General features: G+C 42.7%; 2 protein-coding genes across 4 annotated transcripts in view; one reads left to right on the top strand and one right to left on the bottom strand.

The window, feature by feature from the left end:
• LOC311251659 (uncharacterized protein) overlaps positions 1–14,439 on the top strand; it is a 97,938-nt gene extending 83,499 nt beyond the window's left edge. Inside the window, exon 6 of the mRNA XM_084344214.1 lies at positions 13,513–14,439. Coding sequence (XP_084200340.1) covers positions 13,513–13,757 — 245 coding nt within the window. The 3' untranslated portion in view covers positions 13,758–14,439. The remainder of the gene's footprint in view (positions 1–13,512) is intronic.
• bnc2 (basonuclin zinc finger protein 2) overlaps positions 1–16,322 on the bottom strand; it is a 165,690-nt gene that overhangs the window by 6,306 nt on the left and 143,062 nt on the right. For all 3 annotated transcript variants that reach the window (XM_084344180.1, XM_084344179.1, XM_084344181.1), the window contains one exon: positions 6,615–9,028. In XM_084344180.1, coding sequence (XP_084200306.1) covers positions 6,615–9,028 — 2,414 coding nt within the window. The remainder of the gene's footprint in view (positions 1–6,614; positions 9,029–16,322) is intronic.

Genomic DNA, 16,322 nt, shown 5'->3' with positions numbered 1-16,322 from the left:
ATTTTTCCCCAAACACAAGGCAAACTGTATCACACAGTGTGCTACAGCCGATGAAGGAAACTAAGTAAAAGTGCCATGCTTAAGCTAAGATAAGATTAGTGAGGATTTCAGTTAGCACACAAAGCCATGCTAAAGGATGCAAGGTGAAATGGGCTTGGAGAATCTAATTCAATGCTTTTTCGCTCCAATTTCACAGCTGCCAAGTTGGAAAACAAAGGGACCCACTGCACACACGTCACACCAAAACTGCATAACACAGAAAGGAAACTTAAGCAACTAATGACCGATGTCAAATACGACATACACACGGCCCATTCCTCTCATATCAGGTCAGCACTTACATCAAATAAGAATAATATGCAAACACTCAGTGCCTTTTAATGTGAGGGGTTTCCATGCAGGGAGGGCACATGTGTGTAAATTAAATTAAAAAAAAGAAAAAAAAGAAAAGAAAACGGTCATCCTAAGCAGGACGGGCAAAAATGGAGTCACAATGGATAGTAGAGCTTACCAGCAGTGGCAGGGTTGATGCAGTCAAAAAGGGTCCCTTTCCTTTAATTATTTACTTCCCTATCCGACATTGTCCTGCAAGAGGTAAAAATACATTCATTTGAGGGACCCTTTTCTGTGAACCAGGCAACCAGGAGCCCGTCCACTCAAGCATCGTCAGCATTGAGGAGAGAGAGCGTGGCAAATCGATTGGCCGTGGCTGTCACTGCATGTGTGTGTGCGTGTGTGTGTTTGCACGTGCTTTTGTCTGTTTGAGTGTACAACAGAAAATATACTACTTCCATATAGTCGGACTTCGATCAAAAGGACTATATAAATCCTTTGTTCTTTTTTATCCTTTGATATAACAGTTGCACCCATATGGTGTTAGCTTATGGCTAAAATATGGGAGTCATGATTCAATGTCTGTGGTGCTGTATCCCTGTCTAGCCAAATACATGTGTGGACGCTTTGCTGTGAGAGGAAAGAGTGTTTTAAGATGGTCTGAAATATGCGTCAATCAGGGATCAATATTGCAGCAATTTTGCAGGGATACCAGCCGACAGGCTTTGACGTAAAAAAGGGGCCACATTTGCTCAATTAAACCTGAAGTTCAGGATGCTGTTGATGATGCTCAGGTAGGCAGGTCCTTTGCAACATGTCTCCATCTCTATAACAACACCTTCTCACTGCTAATAAGCTCTAAGTTAACCATGGCTATCTCAGTTGTAGATATTAAAGTCAAACATGCTAAATATCATGCAGTAAGTAGTCTGCGCTAGAGCTACAGTAGCCATTTTAAATACTCAAAATGCACACCACATTGTTAGAATATTACAACAACAAAATCTGATGAAAAATATTCACATTTAATACTGCAGTCTCTCTTTAAAATCTATGTGACAGATATGTAAAATGAAAAAAGGGAAGAAAAAAGTCACTTTATGGCATATCATTTCTAATCATTTGGAAAGGATTTAATCTCAACAGCTAAAGAGGAGAAAAAGAGCCCAGTTTATGATCATTTGCATAAACATAATTATTTAACTCGTGTGTTGGCATTGCCTCCTTGCCCTAAATAATCAAAATAAGTCAGCTGGATCTACACACAGTGGGCATAATGCACTTATCCCTTCATTTATCAAATTTAGACTTTCTGCCCCATTTCCCACTCCTCTCCATCCCTCCACCTCCATCACTCCACATCAGTACGCTCTATCTTTCCACCCCCAAACCCAACTCCTTAGTGTGCCCCCCCCACACCCCCTCCTTCCACCATCTCTACCTCCCTGTTGGCCAGTAATGTGGCTGGCAAACCAATTTGACAGTCTCATCTTTGCCCAAAAGATGGGGGAGGCCTCTAGAGAGCCCATTTTTGACTGTGCAGAGGAGGCAGAGCGAGAGTGTGCCTGTCCCATACGGCGTTAATCATCTTTAGGTTCATCTGATGGCCCTTGCCCTTGTTTTTGTGTCAGTGCGGGTGTGTGCGTGCGTGTGTGTATACGCGTGTGTATGTTGTCTAAATGACTCATAATGTGTAAATGAGATGGAAGGCTGAGTGGTATTAAACTGACACGAGTGGTTCTTTGTCTTTCCTGTCATTCGGGGTGTATTATGAGGTTTTAGGTGTAAGTGGGAGGACAAGAGTGTTTGTAGCATTTATCACTCTTTGTCACTGTTATATCTACTTTGCATTGTTTCAACAACAAAGATCTGAGGATCCTCAAGTAAATGAGTTCATAGACATTAAATGTAACATGAAAAACATTTTCTATGTACAAAATTTCTTGCAGTTTTACAACTACAATTGTATTGGAGACTTGCAGAAGACTTGAAGTGTGCCTGCATGGGTGTATCTAAGAATAAAAATAATTACCCTTACACTCTGCAAAATTCATCACAACAAAACTGCCAACGATAAACCAAAGGGAGCTAATACTTCAAGTTTCTGTGTTTTAATCAGAAGATATTTTGAACAGGGGTGAGTGGCTTTTGCTAATATATTCTCTCTATAAGCAGCATGCCCTTTGTTTATAAGAGACAAACAGAGAGCTGATTGTGAAGCAGCGGAGCTGGGCCCACATGCCGTGAGGGGACCGAGGGAAAGCGAGGAAGACGGAGAGAGGAAGGAGAAGGGAGGAAAGAGACTCTCCAACATAATTAACCTTCACTCTCTCCGTTTGCAGTGGCCCGTGCAGGGACCACGGGCTGCGCACCGCTGCACCATGGGAATGTGGAAGAGGGAGGACACCTACTGTACTTGCTGTAGCGACATAGGAGCAGGTTAAAATGTTTGAGTGAAGGTTAAAAAAAAAGAGAAGCGTGGTAGGCTGATAAAAATGAGATAAGTAAGGCGAGTCTTGTCAACGGTTTAAAAAATATGATTAACGAGGCCAATAATGGTGATGATTACTGGTACGCGCGTCTTTCCAGCAGTTAATCATGCAGCTTCTTCAACACTTCTGCCGACGCTGCTCGCTCCCCCCAATAAATATGCAATCATTTACCTCCGTGCAGCAGGCGGCTGGGAGGCTGGGAGAAAACACCCCGCTGTAAAACCACACATACACACACTCTTAGTGTTGGTATCTGTTTTACACTCAAAAACACACACATTACATGCTTGCTCAAGGGCACATTAAATTATCCCTTCCTGTATTCCTGAGTGTGTGCATGTGCAGTTTTCCTGTGCACTAATGTTTGTGTGTATAAAGTCCTACGGTCTTATAAAAAGGGCAGGGAGCCAAACTGAACAAACACTAGTGATACTTTTTTCCGTGGCTGCACATTTTCTGACAATGTCATTGGCTCTTGGTTGTTTTTCTCTGTAGATCAAATGACCTCTCCTCCGTTTTCTTCTTCACTTTGATACGGGAGCTTTTGATGCTGGTGTCTGATGGTGTGTTTATGTGCCTTTGGCTTTTCACTCGGTCAATGGACTAATCAGATATGCAGAGGTACCTCCCTATTGATGGATGTCAACAGCTGTTTGGGAGGTTTTGAGAAGACGAAACCAGGCAGGGCGCCATATTAAAAGGCTGCTTTGGAATATATTATTCAGCTGTAAAAACAAAAACAAATAACCACTGGTTTACCTTCCGCTTATTAATATTCAATGTGGTTATTATTCAAAGAGTTCTTTTTTTTATTATTAAGGGTTATGTCTTTATGTCTGAAGTAAACCAAATAATCGCTACTCTAGTAACTGACGGCAAAAAAATCTAATTTGGAGAAAGACTTGATTATCTAATTTACTTGTAATAAACATTCTCAACATTGTTTTGTGCAAATATCTTCGCATGTGCAGTTTCTTAATCTTATCAGAGCAAACGCTCTTATGAAAACAACTAAATTATATTCCCATTTTATTGCAACCATTACACTCAAACATACATTATGTCATTAGAGGATTATCCAGGGACAGATTTGATGAGAGCCCATCTCGTGCACTGACTCGCCTCAAAGCCCCAGGATTCCTCCAGCTATGCAGTGCCCTTCTTTCTGTTGTTTTGTTCCCTGTTTGAACCAGCGGCAGAGTAATACGTCCCATATGCTATCAGGAATTTATCCCCCCAAAGAAAAAGTATGGAAACAATAGTGTGCTTAGGTCTCACCCACCCAGAGCTATACTGTATCAAAGATGCATTATGTTCACAGCAGCAATTGTCCCTCATTGCAACAAAGTTATCCCCATCTCCTATATGTTCTGCCACTTTACGTGTTTAAATGGCATTTATATGCTGGTGTTTTTCCCATCAAGGAGTCAAGCTATCACACACTCACACATCCAAGCTGACACAGGAAGAGACTGAGCATAGGAAGAGTTCATGTTGAGGTGTTACCTTTTCTATATGCAATACGGTCGAATCTTTGATCCCCATGCGCCTGTCTAAAGCACTCCACTCAGCCCTGGCTTTGATACTAAACACCTGGCTGCATATTTGTGAAAATACAGCTTTTCCATCTCTTCTGTTCTGATTATTATATTTTGTTGTTGCCTCATTTAGTTTTCCATTAACCATCGTGGGATCATGACAGCAGATTCTAGTATGAGGGATCAAAATTAGATAACTGACAAAAAAGTGGAGCAGCTGTAGAAATTTAAACAGTCTGATTCACAGTATCTATCTCAGCACCAATTAAAATCTGAGAAATATCCGCTGATTACTAATGTCACTTTACTCTTAGGTGTAATTCCTATCTACTACTGAACTCTTTTATCATGTTGGATTGCCCTATTAATGCACAGTGGAGCTCTCCTGTTGCTATTTAAAAGTTCAGATAAGGCAGGTAATTGTTGATATCCAACAACAGTTTCACAGCATTATGAGACTAATTACAAAGAGATAAGGTGTATACAAATAGTTTTCTCTGTTATCTATTTGCACATATCCTGTGTGTTTGCATCTGTGTGTTTCTGTGTGCACAAGTGAGTGCGCATACATGAACATGTTGCGCTGCAGGCCGGTCATGCCTTGGGCATTCTCTTTTTCTAAAATTTTATCAATAGAGGTGAGATAATAAACTGACCAATGCATGCTATTGTAACAGTTAGCACTGGTCATCTTGCTGCTGTTGTTGGCACAGCTGTGTCAAGTAAGCAGCAGGGTTGCACCTTCACTACTGTTAACTTGTTGTCCCCCTCCCACATCCTTTCCGATAGAGTCCCAGGATCACCTGCTCTATTTACGTGCTGCTAATAAAAAAAACAGTTGTAGGAACAGATGCCACCAAAACAACAAATGTAATAAAAGACTTGGGGTTGGAAAGGAGCAGTGAATTACTGCGGAGAGAGGTAGCAGTGGTGGAGGAAGAGATGAGGAGGGGCAGAGCCAGTGTGTGGGTGAGACAAAACACTGAGTAAAAATATACAGCCCCCTCTGGGAAGATTTGTTTGCCAATTGGAAACATGCAGTGTGTTGCAACTTGCCCTTTATTTAAATAAAAGTGTCACTTGTCATGGATGGTACAAGATAAATATATATTCTGTATATGTATAGTATTTATATTCCCCCTAAAGAATAGAATGAGCTGTTCGGTTATGCCCCTGACTTCTATTAAAGAGAAAAGGAGTATGAGCATGAGAGAGTGAGGGAATGTATAGTTTGTGCCAAGGGCCATTTTACATGTCCCTGCTTTGTGAGTGACTGGATAGCTTGAACAATCGACCAACGTTGTTTACATGATTAGCAAGGGAATATGATTTTGTGCATTACAAAAGCCTAAATTTGAATTTCCATACAGCTGTAATTTATTCGATTGCCTTTATATATTATTATATGATCACTAGCTATGTATAAAGGATTGTGAAAGAGAAGTTCTACCTTTAACCATGATTGAATGCTGGCCAATTTAACTTCAGAATACTCATACCATGATGCAAGTAATTGTTGTTTGTAATCCCTTAGAGAGCCTGTGCTAGCCCAGGGCACAAGTGATCTTATGTACCTCAAGCATGTGTTATGGCATCAATCTGCTGCCACTGCTGTTACAGTATATATATTCTGCAGAGTGAGTGTGTGGGACTGATATGTGCTAACAAGCCCAGGTGAGTATGGCTGGCCTCACCTCCTAATGCGCTAATAAATGCAGTGGTTTGACAAACCGCTGTCAATGTTAATATATGCGCCCTCACCTCCCTGTGACAAGGTGAGGTACTGAGGGCAGGTAAACAACACACTGCAGCTGCATGGATGTGTACGGCCTAGTGCTTGTTTGAATGTGTGTGTATGGGTTTCGCATCCTGACACCCTACTCTTCTGAACTTTGACTTGACAAGGAGCAGATGTCCCTGAATCAATTTACTGTTGAATTAGTTGAAAGATGTGAAGTGAAAGCTATCCAGGTAAATGTCATACAGTAATGCAATACTGCAGCTAAATCTTGTTTCATTAACATGAAATGAAAAGGCATAACTCTTACAAAAATGCTATTATCTGTTAATCTGTGTTTTAACATTTCTAAAACTGCTATATCCTTCCAAAAAAGTATTATATTATGTAGATTTATGTAGTGCAATTCCTTCAATCTTAATAGACCAAATTAAACATTTCCATTGAACCTACCTGTAACTGTTGCAATTACATTGAAATAAAATGATTGCATGACCAATCTGTAGCACTAACCTGTCTCGGCTCCTCCGGGAAGGGAAGGCAGCGTTGCAGCCAGCCACAGTGCACACATGCATCTCTTTGAGGTGCACATTCTTGTAGTGCAGTTTCATGCTATAGGAGCTCTTGAAGCTCTTCTTACACACATAGCAGATCTTGGGGTCAGGACTTGAGCATGGGTCTCCCTCTGGTGAATGAGAAGAAGGGAATTTGGGTGGACTGGCACCGTAGCCCATTGAAGAGATGAAGCTCTCATGCAGAGCAGCCATGCTTGCAGCAGCGGCAGCGGCCGCGGCCATGCCTCCATTATAGAGGCCATACTGGCCCATGCAGAACATGTCGTAAGTAGGATCGTTGAGTTCTTCCTTGATCTTGATAGGGGGCTGATGAGGCGAGGGTGAGGAATGACCCTTGCCCTCCATTTCCTTTCTCAGATCAACTTCCTCACCACCCTCATCATTCTGTTCCTTGTCCAGACCCCTTCCGCCACTCATGTGTTTTTGCTGTTCCTCCACATCTATCAGCTCATCACGGTAGAACATCTTGGAATCAGAGGTTTCAGATTCATTCTCAAAGTCTCTCTCATGGTCCTGGTCCTCAGAGGTGAAGCTGTCCATACAACGTAGATCGCCTGAGCCTTGAAGATCGTTTCCACCCCTGCTGTCACTGCCAGTCCCTTCCCGGCATTCATCTTCGCTCTGTCTCATCATGCCTCTCAGAGCTAGGCCGGGGCTCATTTCATCTTGGGAAGGAGATTGCTGCCCACTTCCACCACTGTGGTTCCCAGTACCACTGCCACCATTGTTGTTGCTGTTACAATTACCATTCATTTTGATATTGTTGTGAAGAAGAGATGACTGGTGATGGTGGTGATTATGATGGAGGTTATCATCGTCGTCATCATCTTTGTCGTCGTATTCATCTGCCACATCAATTACTTCCTTCTCAATCTTCACTGGCATGCTAGATTTACGAGGCTTCTTTTTAGGCGTGGGGTCTGTGTTTCCTGTGGTGACGTCGTGATTGGCACTATGTGTATGTAAGCGATGAGACATGGGTCCTGCCTCTGACATATGAACATTATTGTTTGAAGCCACAGCTGCAGCCAGCATCTGCTGTTGTTGGTCCATCAGGGTGGTACTGTTGGTGGTGGTGGGCAGGATGGGGCTGGTGGGCAGTGACACTGGAGGACTGCAGAGGTCCGCAGGGGACAGTAGTGTACGGTAGAATGGGGGCACTGGCTGGACCGGCTGCACTGACTTCAGGGTGGGGAACACCAGTGGGCTTTGCAGGGGTGACTGAAGCATAGGGTCCACTGGAGGAGTAGTGAAGCCCAGTGGTGGCCTTCCAGGGCTGGTGAGTGTGAAGCCACCATTCTTGGTGCTTGAGATGACAGGTGTACCAGGCGCTGAATTGGCACGAATGAGGTCCTTGTCGCGGTTATTACGCAGCATCGGCATGTGCAACCGTGGATTGGGATTGGCACTGTGGCGGTTGCGGCTGCGTAGTGAGCTGAAGACCATATTGCAGCCTTCAATGGTGCAACGGTGTTTAATCTTCAAGTGTACAGCATTATAATGTATCTTAAGTGTACCTTTGTCATAAAAGGTTTTGCCACAAGAGTTGCAGCACACACGGCCTTTGCGTGAGGTGGATCCCATGCGGCGCATGCGATGCATCTTGGAGTTAAAGGAAGCATGACTGATGGTTTTAGAATGCTCGTCCTTTACGAAGTGGTGGTGGACCTGGTGTTCATTCAAGCTGTTGGATTGCTGAGATTGATTTTGGGACTGCTGTTGGCCTGCCTGCTGTTGCTGCTGGAGCTGTGTCTGCTGTTGCTGCTGTTGTTGCGCCTGCTGGGTTGAAGGGGTTGGTGAGATGGGTGATGCCCTGTTGTTGGGCTCTGTTTTAGGTTCAATGTTGTTGTTCAGGGCTCCCAGGGCTCCACGACTCGGGCTCTGGCCTGTACGAAATGGTGACAGGGACACTTCTGAGTCACTGGTGTCCATTTGTTCACCTTGGTTTGGCAGGCTGGGCTCCCGGAGCCGCAGAGCAGACTGTTCCATAGGCAGGCCATTGGGGGGCAAGCCTAGCATGGGGGCAGACACTGGGTTGATGTACTGGAAGGGCAGGAGAAAGGCTAAGCTGTTGGGAATATTCTCAAAATGGTGAATGCTGGATGGGCTACTGTTTTCCAGATGTGTCAGGAGCCCCGGGCTGCGGGTCCTGTTGTTGCTTTCAATGAATGTCCTAATCCCGGAGTCTGTCTTGGAGGAGGGAACTGTAACTGCCTGACCTTCCTTCTCCTGAATGGCCATCAGCTCCACGATGGACTTGGTCTCACCAAAGCGTAGGAACTGCTGCAGGGTGATGATCTCTTCTTCTCGGGACATGATGGTCCAGCGGTCCAGCACCTTGCCTGCAGCATCCTAGATGCCCCAGAAGAGACAAAAGAGAAGACAGAAATACAAACCGTTATTGATTGTGCATAATCAGTGTGGTCAAAGGAGAACATAGAGCAGGGGTTAGTTTGTGAGGGCAAGCTTTTCTGCTCATGAAATTCAGAGGCTCCTGGAGCGACAAGTAACTAACAGAGCTTTGTTGAACCACCCCCCTCCACTATCCCTCTTTGGCAGCCACTTTTCACTCGTTTATTTTTTCCTATAAATCAGCCCTGCAAATGTGATCTTTAATCACATAGTGATGAGGGTAGGCAAGAGTTTAATTGAGTCTCAAGCAAACAAATAAAAAGCACTGAGGTGGAGCGATTAGCAGGTCTCTGCAACTTCCATTGAGTGAGACTGACAAAAAAAAAACAGCTTTGAAAAAGATTTGAACTCTTGCTGGGACTCCCTCTGTACACAGACAGTACCTAGAGATATTTACATTATTGTCTGAGCAAGGGAAAAAATGTCTCACAGAAATAATAGAATCATTAATGTAAGCCATTAATCGCACCTTGGTTAGCGGGTATTTTTCTCAGTGTGTTCCATCCCTAAGCCTGTGAAATGCTCGAGGGAGGATGGGACTGCTACACTTCGTATCAGGGAATGGCTTTGGACATTTAAAGAAAAAAACCTCATGTTTATTTAAGGTTGTGTTTGAGTGCCTTGACAGTGCCATTGAGCTTGTGTTCCTTTTATTTGACAGGCTGCATATTTATCATGCTTCTGTGTTAGTGAGGTATAAAGGATACATGTTTTACGTGTGTTACTTTAAATATTAATCATATAAATATGTTAGTATGCACAACTTGTTCCACCTTAAATATTAATATGAAATACTTTGTAATAAACAACAATGTTGTTTGGGACACTATCCATTTTATTATATAAATATTAACAACAGATAATTTATAATAACCCTTGGCAGTTCAAGTTCCTGTATTTTTGGAGTCTTGGGAATGTTGAGAAAGTTTCCACTCTAAGAGTACAGAAGTACTCCGATGGGACTTGGGCGTTATTCCAAATAGAGAACTTTACTTGGCTAGCGTCTTTTGGAGATGTGTCATTAATGGCTGAAAAATTTTAAAAAAACTTAGACTCCTTGCAAATGTGAACATTTAAAAACATCAAGAGATGGCAAGGGATTCTGTGAAAAAGAATTTTGGCAAAGCCTAAAAATTGACTTTGTGGTTGAGATACTGAGTTTGAGGCAATGACCGTCTGACCCAATGCTCTTGTCCTCTTATATGAACCCACATCTCTTCCAGCTTAATAGCACTGATGACAGAACTCTCAACAAAATTATCCTGATCCAGTAACTGCTGGCACTGCTGTTGTTTCATAAGATGGTGTGTTATGAACGCTTTCGTGAATGAGATAGAAGTAGATAGAGAGAGAGACGGAGTGTAAATACTTCATTTCGCACACAGGTTCCTGAGGGACCAGGCGCAAGTTACATCAAGGGAGAAACACAAGCGATGACAATTAGTCACAGTGAAATGGTAACATTTCGTATGTGCTCCTAGCTGCTGGCATCTATAAAAGATAAATGGCAACTCTGGCGAGTAAAAAGCTGTAAAAACCAACATCACAAAGCACAAAGGGCCTGTAAGGAGAAAACAGAAGATAAATGTTTAAAGAGAGACAGCGAAAGAGAGATAGTACGGGAGAGACACAGAGGAAGAAGAGCAGAAAAACAGAGAAAAATAAAAGTGCGAGTGGTTTCATATCATGCCCTCAGATATACTGGAGAAACAGATTCTTCTGAGACGAAACATCAATAGTCACTGGGGTATTTGTTGTTAAATATACATTAAAAAACATTTTACACTTTCATTCTGTGTGTGCTCTGGAGCTTTTGCCTGGAGGTATGACTTTAAATTCTAGCCTGGGCACTATTATTTCATACAGCATGGCCATCTGGGCATTAGTATTTCCATTTGATTTAATTGAAACAAAAAAATGAAAGCAAATTAGAAAGTGAATCTTTAAATAGTTCCACAACCACATTTCTTAAGAAACTGTAGTTCTAAGAAGTGGATCCATCTTTTAATATTATCTAGTGACAAAAAAAAAAAAAAATCAGCTTGACGTCCATTCGTACAGAACTCTGATTAGAAGCATGAAAAATATTAAATGCAGTCAAAGTGTATTATTCTAATGTCTGTGTTTCATAAGCACTAAACAGTAGTAGAAAGAACTTGCATTTTTTTGGATGATTGGCTAGATTAAATTACATTTCATCCAGTTCAAGACATCCTAATATCAGTTTCCTAACTGCCTCACTTTGATGTTTGTCAGTCAAATTGAGATTGAAATAAGATCCACAAGCTTCAAAAACGAGGTCATTTTAATAAGAGCTCCATTGATAAAATTACAGGGATTAGTCTCAAGCTATAAGTAATAGGATCAAATAAAACTAATGAAAGCTTTGCAAGTTTATACACATCAACAAAATCACTTGACTGAAGTTGCTCTCCAAACCCACATGCGTTTATCCAGCCTTTTTGTCAATCACTGACTGAATCAAACATCGTTTGGCTCTTTATTTTATCCTCTTCTTGTCTTACCCTGTGCCTCCACTTCCCCACTCATGAACTCAAACAAAGGGCAAAACACAATGACACAGGCCAAACTGTAACCCATTAGTGTTAGCAAGGGCCAGCCAGTTGTCAGAACAGGTCAGCAGTTCTGCTTTGCACTGGACCCTGTCTGAGAGGAGGCTTTCCAAGCACTCGTCGTTCACTGGTCAATTGAGTTTTGGAGGGCAGTCAACGAGCGTTTGGGCTGAGGTCGAGCTTGGAGCACAGAGTCAACTCAAATACAAAAATGAAGTGAATTGATCTAGAAAAAGATGTGAGGGGACAAACTTGATTAAAGTTCAGTCCATGTGGAAACTACTACTGGTTTTCATGCCAAGAAGTGTTTCAATACATGTCTGTTTCTTATAAGCCACTGCAGTATCTTGTTTATAACAACTATATTTCGCAATATATCACTTTATAGACAGAAATATTAAATGCAGATAACCCCCATAACAATTAATAAACAGAGATGAGAAATAATATGCATGCATTGTATCCAAATGACCTTCTAAAGTATGAGCTGACACATTTGCAGACAAACACAGGCCCCTGTAGTCCTTACTACAGTAAGTCTCACAACTCCACTCCCCTGCATTAGCCTTGTGATGCTGCGAGAGAAACAAATATGCCATTAGAAGCACTTTTACAAGTAGGCACTCATCTTCCAATTAGCTTAATGTGGCCCTCTTCCCCCTATATTTTCCAGGCGTGCCCCACCTCTCCTTGTACACTCCCTCCAGTAAAATCTCATTAATCCACCCCTCCCCCATCTCCCCCAGTGCTATGACATATTAGTCTGTCATTATGCATCCCAGAGTCCTTTAAACAATACAGCTAAACCTCTGTTTGCCAGGTTAATGACTATTAGCCAATAATTACAGCAGAGAGACGATGGAGTACCCACTTTATCTGGTGGACAGCCTGCTGCTGTTAGTTTATTTTATCTGCCTGCCTCCATGTCTCTCAGAATTAACCTAGCAACGACTGTATTTATTCATCTCTCTGCCTCTGCAATGCATTCTTAATTCATGGCTGTCACTAATACTGTGGCGCTGGATGTTGTGTAGTGGGTGTGTAGTGGGGTATCCACCTTGCAAATTGCTGACAATGAGGATGAGCAAATGATGGTCCTGTCATGGGCCAGGGCACCACTGTCAGTTAAAACAAATCAGGCAATTATGCAATTAGTAGGTTATGTGCAGGGCTGTATTAAGAGCTGGGGTGTGTACTGTTGTTAGGTTGCATGGTGTGCATTAGGGATTAACAGCTTAACATGTATATGCTTTTCACTAATCATCACCTATCATACTTAGTGTCTGAGTGTATTTGGAAAGCAATGGAGGGAGATACCATGCTAGGCACTCACCAAAATAAAGCTAAAAGTTGCTATAAATACATCGTATTGACCTGTGTCTGTAAACAGCAGATCAAATAGGAGATCTCTGACCCTCATAGAGCTTGTGTCATGTAGCTTCTCCAATATTTGCATTTGATGTTTACATATAAATGGGCATGATGTTGTATGTACAATCTCTGCAGGGGGACACTTCGTTGGTTCAACATTAACATAAGAGCAACTCAACCGATCATAAGACAGTATCACTTGCAATACGGAGGATCAGTTCACACAATGGCAAAGTGAACCATGGGAACCACATTGATTCACCAATCACCTTGCAGTGAATGCGATCTCCACCAAGCCTCGAGGGAACCCCCATTGATCTCCATTCCTGCTTTCAGATCCAGTTCCTTAAAAAAAAACTGCTCTATCCCTGTGTTCGCCACTTCAAGGGAGGTTAAGCAGAAGTTCCTTGTGATCTGAGAAGGTCTTGAACCTTGGTGCTTCCTTTTCCATATTCTGTTTCTCTCCCGACCCCATCTCAGGCTGCATGAATAATGCAGAGGATCTAGTGGCGAGGGGTGCCATGGGGGATGGGTTCACGCAAAGCCCACTGCCTGGAGCCATCACATCAGAGGGCAAGAGCTCCCAAGACACAGGCTGCTCCCCCATTGGCTCCCCAGTGGCAGGTCAGAGGTCATGTGTGAACAACCAGCTCTACTTCTTCCCCTGTGATGGACCAAGGGGAAATCAGTTGCTACGTCCAGATGTGGGTGGAGGACATTTGTAAGAATCATAGAGGTTGAAATTTGCACTCTTTGATCGTGGTAAAATCCTCATTTATGCGCTGCACATCAAAAGAATGTGTTACTCTTTTGACATTACCTTGTGTATCTGCTTTAGATGTTTTCTAAACTGCGGAAACATTAACTTGTATCTTCATAGCAAGATGACAAGCAACTGTACACCGGCTGTCTGCTGAAGTACAAGATGACACCAATGTATAATTAACAAGGCAACAGTAAATACATGTCATCCTATCATCAATGACAGACAATATCCCTGTGGACCAATCAGTCACAATTATGTTACCCTATGGTTGCCTATTACAGGAACAAGTGTTTTACAAAAGAGGCCATGAACCTTTTTGAAATATGTAAAGAGGAAAAACTGAAACCTGTGGTAGCTTTTTAGTATTGTGTGGTTTACACCCGGATAGTAAAAAAATAACAAATAGCAGCCAAACAAATTAGCAGTCTTATTCCGAACTTTCCCACACCGTCTGTCTGGAATAGTCGTTTGCAAAGAACAACATTGAGTCATCTTGTAAGTCACCAGACAGTCGTGATCCCTTCCTGAAAGTGGTCTGGTTTTAATAAGTGACAATCTGCAGTTACACTTAATAAATATGGCGAATACAATATTTTTCAATCTTAAATTGTTGAAGGATGACAACCACTAATTTCAGCATTGATGGAGGAAAGCCTGAAGAGCAAATGTACTACATAGACACAAAAACGTGCCAGAAACCTGTGTTAAATCTGATGTTCACCCCTTTAAAACACAGCTGACACAGAAATACAGGTGATTCAATAAATTGTCATATTCCTGATTTAAACTTGGGACCATTCTATTAAAGTTTGATTCCGTCTTTATCATTTAATTAACCATGCAAAGGGCATTGCTCTGGTCAATATTATGCTCAATACTGCCAGCGAGGACAGCTTGCTGAGCTCTGGTGTAACTGAAAGTGAAGAAGCCACAGGGCTTATTTCGCCGGGCCAGACACACTGATCAACAGACAGGCTGCGAGATACCCTGCCTTCACCTCTCAACCTGATTTAACTCATGGCATTGGTTAAAATTTCATGACTGTGTGTTAGTTGTTGCTAAGGGCACACTAATCGACTGGAGTGAGATTTATAGTGCAGTTGCAGACTGAGAGGATAGGGAGGGGGGTCGAGGGGGGTTATTACAGAGGACTTTACCATAGACGGGTGAGTCACAATCTGGCACATCCCATGTTCCAGGTGGCCTTTAGTAAACAGTTTCCATTTCTTCTCCCACTGTCTTGTCTTTTTTCATTATCTGTTTTTGAAAACAAACCTGTCATTTTAAAAAAGGTCTCCTAACCTCTGCTTCATACAACCCCCCGACCTCTACCTCCACCATCACCACTCTTTTTGTTTTAAAGCTGTCCCCCTGCATCTTAAAAAAGTGGAAAGGACAGTCCTTTGGCCACAGCCCAGCAGAGGTGCAGATGGGGCAGCACATGGAAGCCATTTAAGAGCAAAGTCGGCCGTTCTCTGAGTTCAGAACCTCTGAAGAACCGCCTCGCAGCGCTTACATGTGAGTAACGTCTGCTTGGACTGATGTATTGATTCCCTGTCAGTTTTCACAAAGCATACACAATAACGTTGGCTTGCCTCACCCAACTGTGCTAAGGAACCGTAGCTGTGGTCAATGTGTAAAACTCAGCGGGCCTAGCACTGAGCTCGAGGGGGTGCCTCAGAGAAGAGGGGTGGAGTGATAGAAGCAGCGAGGGAACGCCTGATGGTTCACATTAATTGAGGATGATTCGTGTGATCTGCTGGGTCTGGATGAAGCAGCCAGGTCTGTCGTGGGCCTGGGAGACAGATGTGGGGGCCGCTGTGCCCCCTCCAGGGCCAATGGAGAGCAGTGAGGCGGCTGAGAAATGGTCTGTCTGTCCAATGTGTGTGTGTTGGTAAAGATGGAGGGGGGGGGTGGAGCTGACAACCTGGTTTTCTTTCCCTCTTATATCACATCTCCTTTGTCTTGATTACTATTTTGGCAAGAGGCCGGTGCAGAGAAGGTACATTAACATATGCTCACAATTTGCTCTTTGGCCACGTAGTTCCTTGTTTCTTCTGTGTCTTGATGTCCCTCTTTTGTGTAATATCCGCCCCTTATCACATTATACCCTTAGGCTAGTAATGGGTCACAAAACAGAGTCTTTGGTAAGTGAGCACGCTTGCAAAAGGTGAAACTTAGAACCTGCCAAAAGCATAAACGTGTATTTGTCGCAAATTAAATGTTTACATGAGGGCTACAGCTCATAAAACCAATACATGACAACTTGTTTCTGAATATATTGTGTATGTTCTGCAACCAGAACTGTTAAAATGTGTGAAATTGTTCTTGAATCTTCTTCTGTACTACCTGGAATGTAGCATTGATTACTACACAACAAAAATAATTCACACATCACGTTACTGTGTAAAAGGAAATTGATGTAAATGAATAATGGATTGTACTGTAGGTAAACCTCCCGAGTCATTTTGTTTTGGTCTAGCTGGAAACAGATAGAGGTGTCTGTAACACGCAGCCACACTGC

Source organism: Pagrus pagrus (assembly GCF_965226575.1).
Source record: "Pagrus pagrus genome assembly, chromosome: 2".
NCBI classification, from domain to species: Eukaryota; Metazoa; Chordata; class Actinopteri; order Spariformes; family Sparidae; genus Pagrus; species Pagrus pagrus.
Note: the sequence above shows the minus strand (reverse complement) of the source record. Positions and strands in the feature narration are given on the sequence as shown.